General features: G+C 41.5%; 1 protein-coding gene across 3 annotated transcripts in view; it reads left to right on the top strand.

Annotated features, from left to right (window-relative positions):
- LOC119647812 (fibrillin-3) overlaps window positions 1–18997 on the top strand; it is a 369488-nt gene that overhangs the window by 179515 nt on the left and 170976 nt on the right. For all 3 annotated transcript variants that reach the window (XM_038049031.1, XM_038049033.1, XM_038049032.1), the window contains exon 5: window positions 2474–2661. In XM_038049031.1, coding sequence (XP_037904959.1) covers window positions 2474–2661 — 188 coding nt within the window. The remainder of the gene's footprint in view (window positions 1–2473; window positions 2662–18997) is intronic.

The following is an 18997-nucleotide window of genomic DNA, read 5'->3' as shown; positions in this document are numbered from 1 at the left end:
CCCCATAGGTTTATATCCGCTTCTGAGCAGAATTGTTTGAAGCAATTAATCGTGCTTCGCTGGTTAACTAGCGTGAGGTTATACATAACTTCCTTGTAGACACGTTGGTTCATCTCCTGGTCAATTCTACCCATTGTTCACTGGACTGTTCGTCTGGCTCGATGATATGCCACCGCCACCAGCAATTAGTCCTTCTACTGGGGAAAGTTTAACCTTGCAGCATCGATGAGCCCTACACCGTCACGATACCCTCCGCGATATGGAATACTCATTCCGAGGGTGTGCTTGGTACAGTGTCCTGTACCCACTACAAATCTGTAAATGTTTACTCCTCAATTGATTTCGTAAAGTGACCTAACGTTCTTCTTATTCTTGGACGTGAAGGTCTCTAGCTGCATGGTTTGTTCTTAAAGTCAAACACGGTTGCCTGGTGATCACTGTGGGTGTAGTGTGCGCTGTTGTTCCATGACATATCACGAGCTAGTGAAGAACTAACAAAATTATTGTCCACAACTGAACCGGATTCTCCTTTCCGGTAAGTATTAACCTGACCGTCATTAGCCAATACGATGTCTAATCGCTCGAAAGCCTCCAGCAGGCAATTCTTGCATTCGTTAATGAAGTTCATCATTGTGCATTGGACCCACATATTTTTGGTATCCGCCCTTTTGCGTACAAGACCAATCTGTCCAACATGCCTTCGAATTCAAGTAACGTCAGGTTTGAAGCATCATAGCAACTATATACGTATATATGCGGTCATACCAGCCGATTTGTGGGCCACCTCATACATCCCTGTGTGGTTTGGTCCCCACATGCCTCCAAACTGCTCCATCTTCGCAATCAGTTACCTATACGTTATTATTAGGATTTCTATTGGTTTCGCTTATTATAGCCACTGATACTTTCGATTCGCAGGTGGCCTTGAGGGACCCTATAGTAGTGTGAGTTGATTTGGATCAATCTCGTTTTCTCACTGCATTTAGCGCTTTTTTGAACTCAGGGGACTTGTCGCTTCTGGGAATATGCCTAGGCAGGTTGTCTAGGCTACCTTTTCATCGCGTAGCACGCATTTGGGATCCTTGACACAATCCCGGGCAATGTGACTCTTTCCCCCACATTGTATTCAATCGATCAGACCGATAAACCACGCTTGTACACGCCCTTGCCAGATGCCTATACGGAAGGCACTTCCATGAAACTGCATTGTAATCCTCGTCCAAGTTCCTGCACTGTACACTGATTTCATGGTTCTGAGCACGCACACCAGCACTTTTACCAAGTAAAACCTTGAACTTTGCTCGCTTGGACCGCTTCAACTCCAGCATGGGAGCCCTCTTTTGGTTCCTTTGGATTCTGCTGACATTCACCTTTTCTTTGAGATCGGTGTTGATTTTTCTTAGTACGTCTGCGTAGAACAGTGCCTGAAATGGTGATTGTCTCGGGACGGATCCTCATTCTCTCCTTCTTCTCTTTAGGTTTGTTTGAGTCAACCTTCGTTCGATTGTCACGTACAATTTTCTTTGGATATCAGCGTCCTTGAGGGCGATATTTTTCCGACTACCGAGATTTCAAGTTCCTTTTGCAAGTGGGGACCATGACTTTTTTGTTATTTGTGGATCTGTCAACCCTCTGGATGTTTGTCTTTTTCCGAAACTTCTTGCTTCTCTATTCATCCACTAGGACTCCCCTTCGATTCTTTTGCATCTTTCCGTGATTTTTTGTATAAAACCGTAATGCTTGATTGTTCGGTGTACATTGTGCTTGTCTTTGATAAAAATTCCGATAGCTCAAAAATTTTGGCTCCAAACAAAATGGATGGTGATTCTTCCAGCCCGGACTTCTGTTGCACAGCCCTTTTCTCCATTTCGGAGCGTTTACGAAGCTTTTTTTGCGGTGCTTCTTAGCACCTTAGATATTGAAGAAGATTTTATCATCATTGCGCTTCTCTTGTGCGGTTCCGGTTCTAGATCCTGTAGAGCTCCTGTGACCTCCTACGCTCGGATTTGGTTGGTGGCGTTCACCGTTCACACCTGGGCGCAACCTTCTACGCTTTCGTTATTTGTATTCTAGCGACGTGCTCAGCTAACCCCTTGTCTAAGCTGCTTGTAGCAATAGATGCTAATGTGGGCAAGCTAGCCGTCACGGTGGTACCGCAATTGAGGGATATTGATACCGGATCTGCTTCCCCACTCATCATTAAATTGTATTGCATGCTATTATATTACATTAACAATTATTAGGAAACTCTAATTAGTCAATCTTAACAGTGGCTAAATGGAAAACTAATCCTCGTTCAATCAACGAAGTTAAGCGTAACGTACTTAGATGAGGACTCAATAGGAATAGTTTTATTTCCTTTTAGTTTTCTCAGTTTTAGTGAGTTATCAATATCAATATTAATTAAGCAAAAGCTTCAATTACAGCAAAGTTGGACCACATTTACAATCTTTCTTCACTTTTTTCTTTCCAGGCGTAAGAAGGACGGAAATGTGTTTTTAGTGGTATTTTACGAATGCGACGAAAACTATGATCTGGAAAACCCTGACCATGATCACCTCTACTGTAGCAAGACAACATGGGTAGGAAATCAACCAAACTGCGTTAAAATCAATGGAGATTACGACGAAGAAGGCGAAGGTGAACCGTATGAGGAAGAAGGTAAAATAAACTATTTGACACGTTTTTGCATAGTTACCGATTTCCCACAACACATGTTCTCGAGTTATCGGATTATCAGCATGAACACTTGTCAGAACCTAATTATTTTAGTTCAAACACAGGCTTTTGAATATAATGCCGGATTAAAATTAATGTTTCTATTCTCTCCGCCCTGTTGCCCAGAACTCAAACTACTCATCTATCTGTTATCGACTGAATAAATCGACAAAGAACGGTACACTCACTTTAAATAAATCTGATTTACCACAACAGAACCAAGGCTAGAATGTGCAGTGTGCATTCAACGCTTCCATGCTAGAAACACAAAATTTATGAGCTAAATCAATAACTCAATTTCATAAATTATTCGCTTGGGTGCCATAAGGTGAACATTATCATTAATAAAAGGGTCCCCAATTGGTTCCGGGACCACCTTGCTCATCAGATTTGCTTATGCCTAGGAAATTATTAGTTATCTTGAGACCGGCTCAATCTAAAGAAGATCGTATGCAACACATAACCGTACTAATGACTCGCAAATCATTGAAATGTCCCATAGGTGGTCATCAACAAAACGTAACAATAATTTAGGCCAAGCGATAATCTGGGAATTTATTGGATTGCCCAAATGCATCCAAAACAACATAATTCCCGCAGATGAACGGTTGGATAATGCCCATGAAATGTCATTCGAACCCACGTCAAGTTGGCCAACAGGGCAGGCCGGAATGATGTTTGGCTGGCTATTGGGGTTTTAGTGATGTATCTGAATTTATATCTTGTTTTGTGTACACGCGAGTTCACACCTTCTGTAGGTGAAATGCAACGCATATTGATGCACGTGTGCCAGGTAAGGATGAATGGGATTTTAAGGAGATAGCTTAGGAAACATGGAATGAACGAATGTTCGGAATTAGTCATTTCAATGTCCCTGGCATATGTCATAAATCTTCAATTTAGAATATAAAAACTATTTTTAAATTTAATATAATTTAATTTTAATATTTCACTGGCATTGCTCCAAAGTTTTTTTCAAATTTCATCTGAAATTGTAAAATTAGGAATTCAAAAAGTAGAAATGATAAATGAATTAACTTAGATAAATTTGCGTCTTTAAAACATTTACCTTAGTTTATGGTTAAAGATGAAGAAATACCATTTTTAACTCTATAAAGTTAAACAAGTCGGGAAACCGGAAGCTGGACGCTTCAGGTACGAAAGGTTTTGTGTATTTCTTAGTACGCAGCACGTAATATATGCATATATTATGTGGGAATATCCACTTTCGGATGATATTGACATTTATAGTCTTGAATTTGCGAAGAAGCGACAACTTTGACGTATTATAACTTTGTTAGTAATAGTGCGATTTCCACCAAACTTGGTAAGATCATGCTCTATATTATACCCTATATTGTTGCGAAATTTCGTGGTCCTAGCATGAATTTAAGGGGGGTTCTGCAGCGAATTACTAAAAATTATAGTAATATACTATTATTAACTTTATTTATGCAGATATCAGTGTGGAAGGTATTTTGGAGCCCAGGCACTATATAGTGGCAGCCTCTCAATTTTTTTCAGATTTTTCGGTTTGGTAGTTTCTGAGAATGGCCCCCGTAAAGGAATGGTCACTTTCAACCACCCGCACTCCCCACCTTTCCAACAAATGTAAAAACTAAGACCAGCTTCGAAAAGTACTGGCCGAGACCTTTAATTTGATACCCCACATGACTATATTTGATGAAAAAAAAATTTACACCCTCCTTTTGCATGTATGGGGACCCCCCCTTAAATTCGTTGTAAAAGGATGTAATTCAGTGTATGCGTGAGCGTTCACAGTTCCCAGCTTTCCACCAAATTTGGTGTCAATCTCTGCGACCGTCTCCGAGAAAAATGCGTGTGACGGACAGACAGACAGACAGACAGACAGACAGACAGACAGACGGACAGACAGACAGACAGACAGACAGACAGACAGTAAACCGATTTTAATAAGGTTTTGTGTTTACACAAAACCTTAAAAATCAGTATTAAGCCTCTACTGAGAAAGTTAGTCTAAAGATCCAATAGCAGGTTCAATCGAATAATATGATAAATAGCGACTTTATTCGAGCATTCTCTGCGAAAATTGGTTTCTGCAATCTGTTGTCTTGGTAGATTAACCATTTCTTGCACACCCGGAATTACTCCGTCAATAATACAGTTCATGTCAATACTTCAAGGCTTTTTTTTTATAACTATTTTATACTATCAATCTTTGTTGCCATTGTGAGTGACCATAGGTTATAGTCTTGTTGATTTCCCCTTTGGACTTCAACCCCCTCTAAGTTTTACATAGCTTGATGAACGCATGCTTTCCAGCTCTTGTCATAAGAGGCGACTAAAAGAAATAGAGATTTATGGGTGAGGAACTTGCAAATTTTGAAACTCTTTTGCTACCGACTGCCCTCATTGCAACAACTTTTGGTAGTTGGAAATAACTTATGATTGGCTTGTGCGCGCGCCCCCCCTGACACTGATATCGATGCCCCCACAATGATCGCTTTCTCCAACTTGAGCGAGAATTCCAAGAATATAGGCTAGACATTCTGGGCATAAGCGATATAAGATGATGAAACCCTCTCTCTCTTGGGGTACAGTGCGTTTGTACTGTGGAAAACCTAGTGGCAACGGATATAAATACGATGTCGGACTGTTGCTACCGGCCAACGCCCTTTCATGGCTTGTGAGCTAGCTTTTGACAGGATCTTCACTGTCTCATTACAATTGTGCAGTGTTACGCACCAACGGAAACTTGCGATATAAAGGACAGACATGTTTTCTATCTTCAATTACACGTAGTTCAAGAAGGGTCTCTTAAAGGTGACATTATGATGGTGATGTTTAGACTAAATACCTTGTTGGAGTGACAAGGTTGTTTGTTCGATATTCTAATTCCCAATGTTATTCTCCCAACCTCAAATAAGCTTCAGCTTATCCTGGCCTATGACTTGTGTGGCACTTGTGACGGAGTCCGTGTGGCAACTGCGTGTGGTAGCGCCATGGAGGGCGTCGAATTAAGGGGTTTTCTTGTCCTTGCGTCTGCCTGCGCTGTAGTTGGCCCTGCGGGCACGCATGTTTCACATTTTTCTTTAAAAGTGAGTATGGTGTTAGTGGCTGAATTATTTACTGTTGTTCAGGCCATCAATGTGGCCTTCAGAATGGTTGCGGAGAAAGTTGCTATCATTACAGACTCTCTCGATACCTGTAAATTACTCAAACAAACTGCGCTGCTGCATCATCTAGTGGGTGAAATATATGCCCTTGCTTCCGACTCCCTTTTTAAGTCACTGAAAATTCGATGGTGCTCCACGCATGCTAGGTACCTACTAAATGAATTTGCCCATATTGAGGTGCCAAGTGTTGAACCCTCCCCTGGGGATGTTTTCATAGCAATCCAGAGCACAGCTTCCGAAGAAAAATTATCATACTTAATCGTTCTCAGATCAATCATTCCTATAAAGTTTTTCTTAAGAGATTTGGAAACATAGTGTCGGAAAACTGTAACACTTACAAGATTACTGAAAAGAATGAACACATAATTTTGTTGGTGTAAGGTTTATGCCCGGGTTCGGGTTAAGTGTCGATGGTAAAATAGGTTTTTTAACCTTAAACAAATCTTTTTGAGCAAAGATCCCTGGATGATTGATGACCTTTTCAAAAAGACTAGAGTCAGACTATAACACATACGGGGTATTTTCACAGTTTCGCGACACAGCATTTCCCATCTTCCCGTCTTCCTTTCTATGGATAAACCTATCCTTTCATCTCTGCGCTTTAACGCTTCGCTGTGTTTAGTAGAGTCACGGAGAATTACCTGTTCCACACCGTGTCAGCTATCTTTGTACTACCGAGCAGCCTCTACGTCGAGGTGTTCCAAATCTCAACACTAGTATACTCTGGAATCTACAACGCATCGTGTTTTCCGGATTTAAACACTTCAACGTTACATTATAATTAACTATTATCAAATCAAATGATGACTAAACGTTTATAATAATAATCTTTGGCACGATAATCTATATTGGATCAAGGACTTGAAGTGTGTTAGAGCACTTCATTTAAGACTGTAACAGTGCACTACAGGTTTGCAGTACCCTATAGGAGGCAATGTGGTCAGCACTGCGCTCGCCCGAGATTATTACCATGATTTAACTGAGGTACTCATTCACAGCTGAGCCAACTGGAATCCGACCTCAAATTGCGATACAAATTTCACTGCCACCGGTGAGATTTGAACCGGGGACTTTTGTACCACAGCTTGTGCTCTAGCCACTCAGCTATTCGGATATGTTTATAACCTTAACATTAACGACTAACCCTTGTAAAGCTTGCAATACGTGTCCCGTCTGTTCGGACAGGTTTTGACACAAATGTGTTTGCAAGAACTTTAATAATATACGATAATGAAACTAAATTTGATAAATAAACGTTTGACTGTTTGACCATTAACGAAAGTGAGTTTCTGGCAACTTATGCTAAGTGGAAAACCTCTTAGCCCGCCGGGCCCAGAGGAAAAACCAACAACAACAATATGGCTGTGTGAAAGATTTGTAGACTACTTTAATTTTTATCGCTTTTTCATCGGTGGCAGACTGTTCGAGGACAGAACTTGCCATAAGCTTAATTGGGTTTCGACTGGCCAGCAACGCACATCTATTCCTGTTCAGCAGCAGATGTAGAAGTTTTTTCAGAAAGTGCGTAACAGGTGAAGTGTTGACATCCGCCTCGGAGGGGACTATCTACCACGGCTTCTTACCTTTAGTAACTTGCCGCTATTGCATCTGCTCGCAGGCGACAAAGTTCCAAAAGGGCGTTACCCGACGTGGGTGAATGCCGAAGCGTGGAGTTAAATCAGTGAAGGTAAGAAACTCAGGCCATTCTTGATGGTTGTGGAACACCCTGAGGCTTTGTTACCGTCAAAATCACAGCAAGTGCAGCGTAGTGTACACCGTGACAAAAGAAATTGCAATATCACGTTGGTGGGGGGAAATACAAGCTGCCGCAAGAAAGAACGGTTTCGCTATTGTATATCACGTCATGAAAGAGCTTCCAGGTAATCGTAAGCCTTTCGATGTTTGTAGCGTATAACAAAAATAAATTTTTGGCACTTGAAGACTGAATATAAGTCCATGGATGAATGGAAACATCCAGCTAGTCTTTCATGACATTAAGGCATGACCTTTTCAGCGCCCCATCCTACCTTGGCATTTCAAGGCCCATGTGATTCGAAATACCCCTTTTTGACGTTTTAAGTGAAACTTAAACTTACTTAAATCGGATTATTGTCTGTCCGTCCATTTGTCTGCTTGTCTATCACATCCATTTTTTTTAGAAATGGTTGCCTTATTGGTACGAAAATTGATGGAAAGGTTGGAACTGAATCCTCCCGCATGCAGTGAGTAATCTCGTTTTACGTTGAATTCAAGGGGGAAAAATGGGGGTATACATTTTTTTTCACCTAATATAGTCATGTGGAGTATCGAACGAAAGATCTCTTTTAGTACTTTTTAAAACTAGCCTCAAACTGATAATTTCTTTCGCGGACCCTTTCTCAGGAACTATTATACTTAAGCACAAAAATATGGCAAAAATCAAGTAACTGCTACGTATCTAGGCCTCAAAATACTTACTTTCATACGGACATCTGTTCAGTTAATAATAGTTATTTATTATTAGTATTTTTTTGGCAAATGCAATTGAAAATTTTATAAAAGGCGTTTTTATATTGCCGAAAAGTATTCCGCTCAAGCCGTGGCTCATCAGATTGTCTTATGAGGAACGTTAACGGTAGATTTCTTGTCGACGATGATGGGCATTTGAAGAGGCGGAAGCAGGACTTCACTAAGATTTTTAATCGTATGACACCGGATTAAACTGTGCCTATTGTGGATTGTGGATAATATGACGAACCATCGTATCGTCGCGGACTTACCTCCTAACAGAAGCGAAATAACATTTGCCATCAACGCGCCGAAACTACTCAATTATAGGGAATATTGGAAATCTGGGAAATGAATGATCAGAAGAAAGGGATGGTCGTGAAGGTTCCGAAGAAGGGCACCCACCTTAAGTGCGACGACTGGAGAAATATTTACGTGCTGCCTCCTGTCACAAAGATGTTAGCTCAAATCATCCTGTAACACATCAACGAACACCTCGAAAACTCGATAGAAAAAAAGTAGGCCTGTTTCCCCTTCGGATCATTGAGAAGAACTGTTAGGGGCTTAAATCACCGCTGCACCTGCTTTTCATCGATTTTGAGGAAGTGTATCTGTAATACTCTACGCAGCTATTATCTGAGCGACATATAATGACACAAAGCGACACGCGCTGTATCGAGGTAGAACCTTTCAAGTCCAAAGGTTTTCATTTTATCACCGATACTTCTTTCTTTTGTTGTCGGTGACGCTTATCTGTTGCCTTGATTGGATTGGTTCAATGAATAATTGTTATCTTCTCCCACACTTCGCCACCAAGTCATGGGCCCTGATCAAATTGCTCCGCATTTGCAAGAGGGGGCAAACATTGTTGGAGTGAAAATATAAACCTGATAGGTTATTGTTGTCTTGTTTTTTGCATTAATAGGGAAAGCATCGCAGGCTCTGAAAAATTTGTATATTTCAGTAGCTTTGTTTCTGCGGACGATGGTGAAGAACTTGTTATTGCGCAACGCATTAACGAATCTGGTTTTGCTGTTTTATCCAAAACCTAGAAATGGGACTGTGTATTTCGATACCAACATATTTCCGACGAGGTGGTCGGTCTAGAACCACGTGGCATAGAACAAGTGTTAGCTTCTCGGAAATTCGTGGAAGAAGTTGAAGTACAGTGCCAGTTACACATAGGGAAGCTATGTTAGTGTGCTTGGCGCACTTAGACGCACATGGGGGTTTATGGCAACCGTATTTTCCAGTACTTCAAGAATTTTTGCGTATTTGTGCGATGGACGATGCCTATAAATTGGAAACCGTTAGCACTGAAGTTAGCATGGAGCTCGGGAACATAGTGGATCTATTTCGTTGCAGTTATTTTACTTTTGGCTGGAGGCACAAGTGGTGCAAAGGGGAAAGGCGAAGTTTTATTCTAGGAATCACTTGAGGCTGAAGTGTGATTTCAGATGAAGTAAAAAGGACCCGATTAAAGAATTCACTGAGCCACAGTGGTGGGTCCCTGCTCTTCAGTTTCCAGAGCTCAGATGCAATGTCGTCAGGTCTTGTGGCTTTCCCCGATTTCATTCTTTTATTGCCTCCTCGACTTCAGTTGCGCTGACAGTTAAGTCTTTGAGGGTTTAACGTGAGCACCTGTCTGGACGAATTAATCCCACGGTCTTCTTAAGACACGGATTGATTTTGTGACTACATTCAGAGCCCCGCTGAGACAAGCAACAACGGTACCAGTCTATACCAGGTGCATGGCTTAGCATGGATGCAAGACATACCTAAATCTCTACCGAACTAAGGCCAACCGCAAACAACCGAGTTGTACTCACATACAACGGGAGTTCACTCGAAGTATGAGAGTCCAGGGGCTATCCCGGTTCCCATGGTACCAGTATACCCCTGGTAAGGTTTCGTGACCAATTTGCCACTTCAGATGAGTCCCCGTGCAGACTCGGGTCTGATCGCTCTGATTAGGTCTTTGGAGCATTCGTCTACTGCATCACGGCCTGCAAGCCAAGTGAGTACAGCGTCTCTCGGTGCCACTACTATGGACGTTCTCCTCGGCCACTTGGTTTTCGTTTGGCCGACAGGGTTGACGCCTCTTCTTCCTCACCGCCACCTCTGAGCACCAGTTCTTCAGTTGAAACCTTCTCGAAGTATTCTCGCCATCTATTCGATGCGGCTCGACGGTTGGTAAATAAACTAGCGTTCTTGTCATTAACGCATCAGAAGTGTTCGATATCCTGTGTACGTTTATTACGGCTCTTATCATGTCGATACAGATCTCTCTCGCCATCCCGAGTGTCTAGTTTATCATAAAGGTTTTTGTAATAGTCCGCTCGGGTGACAGGGACTGCTGTCTTTGCTTCACTGTTGGCATTCTTATAAATTTGCCAATTTACAAGCGTTTTATCGTCGAGAAATTTGTAGTAGAGGCGTTTCTTTTTACGGACCTACGTTTCAACATCATCATTCCAAAGCCAAGTATCTTGGTTGATATTCCGTTTACCCGGCTTGGTGATCCCGAGGGTTGCAGAGGCCGGTGCTGCCTGCTGGGGTGAGTAGGCCGATTCTGCAACTCCTTCGCGATCCCCCCTGACCACTGGTACAACTGTGGTTCTGAGGCAGCATTATTTTAATGCCTTTAATTCTTGAAAATTGGAAGTTTCTATTATGATTAATATATGACCTTCCAAAGAATTTTCGATATTCGAGCATAGGAAGGCGGAAAAGGAGAGAAAACTGGTTAATTATTATCAGTTAAATATTATGTGGAATCCATGAAGCTGTACTTAATAAGTCCGTACAAAGTGATAGACCATAATAATTTTCAATAAATGTGAAACGAATGAGAAAAGTGGACTTTATAGAAGCTGAAGGTGTTCAGGCTAAGAGGTTGATTTTCTTGATTGTACTTCCATGATTTGATTTCTCGACATTTTGCTGCAGTCGTTCGCCTGGATTTCTGGCAGTAGAATGTGCACTTTCTATAATTGACGGTACAAAGCCATTTTTCAGAAAAGGAGAATTAAAAAATAATAGGAGTTAATACATTGGAAAGTGTGCAATTGTGGGTCACTGACCAGACATTGAAGAGGGCCTCTTCCATTTCGGATTGTTAAGACGAAAAGTTTATCAGACAATCATATTGGACGTTTTCAAACGTTCATTATTTCTTTTGTATTTCAAGTGATAAAGTTATTTTAAATGTATACAATACTAGCTGAAACCGGCAGACGTTGTTCTGCTTGTGTGGTATTTGCAAAAACGGAAGATTTTCTTCAGCTACTGGAAGATGATACTGATGAAATTACCATATTTTGCAATTTTATTTGCTTCAAAAGATGCCATTTGAAGGCATGCATTGGTAGAGAATTTCTCTTTTGCCATAGTTGTCATACTTTTTGTAGAACTTCTGGTACACCTTCAGCCATGACATGACTAAAATTTCTCATTCTCATCAGAGGTAGCCCGGTCTCTGCTTTGAGAGCAGCTTGACCGAAAGTGGCTTCAGATTTTGGAGCTGTGATACATCTGGAGCTGGTGTTCGACACCTTTCCTCCCCTTTTCTTCGTGGACATTGTTGTCTATCTTTAATCGGTGCGTTGTTTTCTTTTTTCTTATTATTACTTAAACATTATCTTTCAATACTTATATGTTACCTTACAATACTTCTATATTATTTTACAATAATTATATCTTATCTTACAATACTATATAATCTTACAATACTAGTGCCCTTAAGCTTGGATAGGTTTCTTGTTTATTTGTTTTTATTTTTAAAATTTTTAGAGTTTTGTTATTATGAGTGTCAATTGTTTTGTTCAATTTTAGCGCTTTATCTTTAATAAATTTACATATAGGTTCTATTCTTAAATCGTTATGTATGTCTATGTTCCTAATGTATTGCGGGACATTAAAGATTTTTCTTAAAGTGACATTCTGGCATATTTGTAATGGTTTTTTATATGCCTGACAAGTTTGGTAAAAACGCTGCTCCCGTATATGTTAGCAGCGATGGACGAATTATTTTTTTAGAAAGCAAAAGTCTATTCTTAATATTTAGTTTTCTAGTTCAAATTAATGGCTAAAGAGGGTTTAACGTACCTGTGCAGGCTTCGCGTTTCGACTTGATGTGTTTTTTCCAGTTTAGTCGGTTGTCAAAAGTTAGTCCTAGGTATTTCGCTGTTGTTTTCCATTCGATGGGCTGATTGTCGATTTTGATGTTTCCCAGTTTCTGATTTCTTTTTCTTGTGATGAAGATTGCCTGAGTCTTCTCCGGGTTGGTCCTTGGGGTACTCCTGCCTCTATCCTTCTTTCGATTGATTGGTGCTGCTCCAATGAAACCCTAAAACTCTTTTTCCATGCGTTTGGATATGTTCTGAATCGAAGTACTGCATTTATTACTGCGGTGATTAATTCTGCGATGTTATTCGGTGCGTTCTTGATGCACTCGTTAGTAATTATATCCAGGTCTGGGAATTTTTTGCTGCTTAGTTCTTGGATGATGGTTTGGACTTCCAGTTGCTCTGTTTACAGTTCTAAGTCTTCTCTTTGTGTTGAGTCATCTTGTGTCTCTGTTTCTGACTCGTATTCGTCTTCTGATTCGTCGTCCGATGTGGTGTTCTCCCTGAACTGGAGTTCGAGTGAGTCCGCGAAAGCGTCGGCCTTCCCCTCCTTGTAGAATTCAAGGCATTCGTCTTCTCGAACCTCTTTTTAAGTAGTTGGTGAGCCGCCAGAAGTTGTTGTTACCTGGCTCTAAGTTTTGGAGGAAGTATTCCCATTGTTCGTTCCTGAATCTGTCGATTTCTTCTCTGATGACGTTGGTGAGCCGATTTGCTTCTCTTTCCAGATTGGGATCGCCTGTGTTTCTTCCTCTTTTCTTTTAATATATTGGTTGTATATTGAAAATAGCACCGGTTTGTGGTCCGATGAGAGTCGTCCAACACGTTGATTGTGATGTGGTTGTTAAAATTCTTTGTTACAGCCACATCAATTATGATGCCGGTTGTGCTGCGTCCATAATGTGTTGGTTCCTCTGGGACGTGAAGAGTTGCTCCGTTTCCGTTTAGGAAAGTGAGTAGTTCTCTCCCCGCTTTGGTGTTTCGTGTTGCCTCCCAGTCGCGATGACGCGCGTTGAGATCACCGGCGAGAAAAGTCGGTTTGACCTCGTTGACCAGCAGTTGAAGGTCCTCTAGGAAAATATCTGCTGATGGTGGTCGGTAGGCTGATATAATTTTTACATCTGCTGGTCCTGTCCTTGCCTCGATGATTGTAGCTTCCATTCCTGTGATGGGTGGTGTTTCCTGGCGGTAATGCTCGATGTTCCACGGCCAGTAAGTCGGTCGTTTCTGTATATTTCGTAGTTGGGTATTTTTAGTATGCCTGTTGGTTTGAGGAGCGTGTCTTGGATCAGTAGTATGTCTACTTCTGCCTCGTAAAGGAATTCTTCCAATTCTCCCATTTTCCTTTTACGGAATTTGCATTCCACGAGAGGATGTTAAGCTTAATGCTTTCCATGCTGATTCTTAGTTGGGTTGCCTAGAGGCATCTGCGAATTAAATCATCATCTTTGTCATCATTGACTCCATAATATTTTGGATCTGTGTTTGCATACTGCTCAGCACTTGATCCATTTGTACGGGCTTCGGGTTCGCTGTGGAAGAGGGAGTTTTTGTTGCTGTTGCGTTTTTTCCTGTCGCCTTGTTGGTTGGTTGGGACACCTGTGGGGAAGGGTTAGATTTTGCCATCTGAGCGAAGGTTTTCTTTATGTTCTTGGGATTTTTTGGACATCCGCCGTAGCTGGCTCGATGTTCCCCCTTCTGCTCCTGTTTTCTTTCGCATTTTATGTAATCCCTCGTATTTTACAGAACGTGCTTCGGCGTAGCAGTCGTTCGCAGAGTGCCCAAACTGCTGGCAGTTATGGCCCTGCGATTGAGATGTTCTGGGTTTTTGGTAACCCGATTTGCAAAATCAGGTGGCAAATCGATTTCACGTTGTAGATGCCGGTTTCATTTTTCGGCATTAGAACTTCAAGTAGCCGTTTCTCATTTTGATGAAAAAGCACTCGATTGGCTGGAAGCTCTGGTCCTCGAGGTCTCCTTTTCTTTTTTTTTCTCGAGCCCCCGGATTATTATACTAATATTTTTCTCTTTTGGGAGAAGATAGGTGTGGAATTGAATTCCCTGTTTTTTGAAGAACTTCGTTAGCTTCCGGTGGTCGCTCGGCTGCTCTGGAGTTATGCTTACACCAAGGTGTATCCCCCTAGCCTGAAGGATATGGATCTTCCTCTTTCTTAGCTCCTTCTCAATCGCGGGCCATTTTGACGGCTGTCGTAGAATTACAGGTACTGTACCTTTTTCCTGCTCTTTTGCCCTAGGACTTTCCTGTCCTGTTGGCTTCGCTTATTTTACCGGTGACCTAGGTTTTTCTGCTTTCTTGATTATCGTGACTTCAGGTGGCAATCGGTCCTTTATATATTGTATAATCGCGCACACAACGTGGAGGCGAATCATATCCAAGTTGTTCAGGGTTTGAGGGAATCCTGTCTTTGTGATGGACGTATAAACCAACGTCTTAAATCCAAAATTTACCACAGTGTCGCCCTCTATGTTTCTGAGTGTTGGCCACATATAAAAGACAATGAACAGCGGTGATGGAGACGGAGATGTTGCGTTGGACCAGAGGCGTAGCACCCTCCTCAGAGAGGCGTGTTTGATGGTATGGTCACGTAATTCGTGCTAACAAGAATTCACTTGCCAAGATTGGTCTGAACATCGAAGTCAACGGGAAACGATCAAAAGGCCCGTTGAAACAACGGTGGCTTGATACGCTGAATGGGGATTTGAAAGCCTGAGTTCCCACTTGATGGCGGACCAGAACTTGAATAGGCACGGGCGGTATAAAATTGAACGTGGTGGTGATGAAAACTCACTTTTTAAAGTTTGAAAATACCAATTAGCGTTTACTTTTGAGCCAGCCATTATGAACTCGCAGGATAATATATTTTTTTTGTTTCTTAACCTTTCGTGGATTCGGTAAATTCAAATGTCGTCGCGGACGAGGTTGGGGGCGGTATGTACACCCCCATAGTATGAAATGGTGGTGGGATATAAGAACTTAAAAGGAGGCAATGTGGGTGTTAAAAGATGGTACGTAGCAGGAGAGGGAAAGTGCTGCCTACACGCAATTGGAGCTTTGGTCAGCTCGGCGCAAATTATCTGCATGCCGCGAAATCGCCAATATTAAAATATGCATTGCATGATAAATGCAGAAAAGGTAGAATCCAGCAATTAATGTAAAAAGTTCTTATAAAGGTAAAAAAGATAATATCAAATATAGATAAACTATTCCAGTTCCTGGCAACAAATACCCACAGAAAGAAATTAAGCTTGAATCCAGGTTGTCGCAATTTTTCCTCTGCCATTTACAATATTGAATTTAATTTTGGTTTTGGAACCTGGCACATACCCTTACAGTATCAGAATAGACCGATAACTCGGGCTATGTCATAATACCCTGTTTAGCCAAAGCGTCCAGTTATTTATAATTCCCCAATCTAATTTCGTACAGCAAACCGATAATTCAGGACTGTTCTGTCAAGCTTATTTGAATAATGCGTGTTTTGATGGACCAATCAATTATTTGGCCGGATATCCATTAATCGGCTTAAATGGTATCCGTTGAGGACTGAGTACACAATTTGCTACGAACAGAAGAGTCCGTTGCGAAGTTTAGTAATAGAAATTTTACTCGAATATCGAAATTCTGGGAAAATGCGGGAATAGTTTTGGAGAGTTTGTTCATCGCCAATTGGATGTAAACCACATATGTATGTATGGGCTGCTATGTATGTTCTTACCTGTGAACATCCAGGACTATCAATATTTGTAAATAGTTGGATATATTATGGGATACTTACATTCCGTTTGAAATGAGTTTATCCACTTAAGTTTGCTATTCAGTTGCTTGGTTGCCTGACCTTAATATCATTTCCGTTCAAAAATTAATAGATGAATAGAATACTTTCAACAGCAAGTTACGCGACAAAATGCTTAGCATATTTAATTTATTTAATGAGTTGGTGAGAATGGTTTGAGAAGATAATGGTGGAGATAATTAATCAAAAAAGACTATGCTCGTTTATTGTTTACGATGTGGATAATTAATATCACTTAGCAGACGTGACTTAGTGTTAAAATACTTTTCTCCTTTTCTATCTGTTCTCTCTTTAATCAAAATGACAATTTCGGTTTTTCTCACTGCAAGACTGAAACCATGAGCAGTTATCCATCAGTTTATTTGTTGCCTCTATATCCTTGGCCTTTTTTACCGTATCCGGCCATAAATGCCACAATATGGCCTGCATAGCAGATCAGACGCGACTCTTCTGACAAGCTGAGTCTTGGCAGACTATCATAGGAGGCCACAAGGCTACAAGAGAGATCCCTGAAGTAGCGCCCATCTTTCTCTCACTCAAAAAATCGCTCAATTTGCGCAAGTGATAGGGACATTGAAAAACTTTCTAGTGTGTCTTCCATATCTGTCTATCTTTTGGTGTATTTCTAACATCGAGTGTTATGAGGATTTCTACCCAGGTCGATATTTCAGCTCGATGAATCACATGCACGACCTTTATAGTAACATCCAATGTAGACCTCCCTGTTATAAACTGCCTTTGAAGTAACTCTCTGATGAGCTTTTGGAGTAGCTTACTGTCAATCATACAGAATGGTCAAAATGAACATAGCAGTTCACGGTCCCCTTTTCTTTTGCTAATCAGCACCATCTTCGTCAATATCCAGGGGCTGCAAATTGAGTAGTGCATTCAGAACTGCGCCGAATGTCGTGCTCATGGCACCAGTGATACCCAGACACACAGTTCTTTGCAGTGCGGCTAGTTTACGGTGAAAAGCTCTTTTGTCTCACCTTAATCCACCACACTACGGATGCATATACCAACATCGACCTAATGATGGCAACGTATACCCACATTACCACATGAGGCCTGAGTCCCCATGTCGAGGCAAAGGTCCGTCTGCACAGCCCATAAGCTGTGATAGTTCGTCTCATCTTTACCTCTACATGTTTGTTCCAAAGAAGTTTTTTTATCTAGGGTGACTCCCAGATATTTCACTTCCTGGGAGTGTTGAAGGGTAGTACCCCTCATCTCAGGGAGGCAAAGTCCATCCAATTTTCTCCTTTTTGTGAATAATACCATTGTGGTTTTATTTGGATCAACTGAAAGACCATGTCTGAAGAACCAACTGTCTATCAAATCAACGGCAAGTTGTATATTCCTACTCACTGTTCCTACTCACTGTTCCAAGATCCCGATCAACAGCAAGCACAACCACGTCATCAGCATATACTTGATCGTGTATTGGCAATTTTGCAGTTCGCATAGTAGTGAGTCGATCAACATACTCCACAGAAGTGACGAAAGCACACCTCCTTGGGGGCAACCCTTCGTTGGTTCTGCAGGCGTTAGCATAGCATGGATCCACTAAATTAAAGCATCATCAACACCATGCTCTCTGACGGCATCACAAAGTTTTTGAAAAGGTGCACAGTCAAGAGCCCCCCCAATGTCCACGAACACCCCCATCGCGTACTCATCATTCAAAGTTGCACCCTCTATCTTTGTGACCAAAGAATGAAGAGCAGACTCACAGGACTTTCCACGTTGGTAAGCATGTTGGTTTGCATTAAGTGGGTGCGACCTAAGTGCGTTTCCACGAATGTGACGCTCCACCAGTCTCTCCAAACGTTTCAACAAGATTGGAGTCAAACTGATCTGTCTGAAGTTCTTTGGATTAGAATAGTCATTTTTCCCAGGTTTCGGTACGAAGACTACCTTATCCTTTTGCCACCTTTTTGTGAGGAAGGCACGTAGCCCATAGCAAGGCATTCTCGAAAAATATTTCTTAGAGGTCGCTCTAAGTGCTCCATACCCTCCTTTAGCATTGCTGGATATGCCAGGTGCTTTGAAATGTTCAAAGGACAGTGACTGTGAGTTCCTGAAATTTAACCAGTCTTCGTTGTTATTACTTTTGCAAGCACGGTTCAGAAGTCGCCTGGTTGATTTCCTGAGTTTTTCCAGTTCCCAGTTCCACCAAGGAACCGTTTTACTGCTTTGGCCTAGGGAAATAGGACAAGTCTCTTCATAGCACTCTGAAAGTGTGCAGTTCAGAGTTTTCAATTCATCTTCCAGCACCAAAGGATTCCTTAGTTGCCTAGGGAACTGTACTTTATCGCTAAGAAGCTCATTGAACTTTGTCCCATCCGTTTTCTTAGGGCTCCGTCTTTGTACTGCAGACTGTTCGCCCGCAATAGTCAGATTGAATTCTAGGTATCGGTGATCTGACAGTGAGACCTCGTCTAGCATTCGCCAGTGTGTAATCAACTCTAACACCTTTGAGGTACAGATTGTTAGGCACCCTACGTTTGCAGTCATAAGACCACCATGATGAAATCAAATAGCTTCCCTGCTCTTGGATTGCATTTGTTACTGCCCCAACAAATATGTTGAGCATTCGCATTGCAACCTATTAAGAGTTCGAGATCACTTGATTCTGCATACGCTACCAGATCTCTAAGCTCTTCCGTGGGTGGAGGATACAAAGAATCATAGG

The sequence above is a fragment of the Hermetia illucens genome, chromosome 2, assembly GCF_905115235.1.
Source record: "Hermetia illucens chromosome 2, iHerIll2.2.curated.20191125, whole genome shotgun sequence".
NCBI lineage: Eukaryota > Metazoa > Arthropoda > Insecta > Diptera > Stratiomyidae > Hermetia > Hermetia illucens.
The sequence above is the reverse complement of the archived record's forward strand: the minus strand, read 5'-3'. Positions and strand labels throughout refer to the sequence as shown.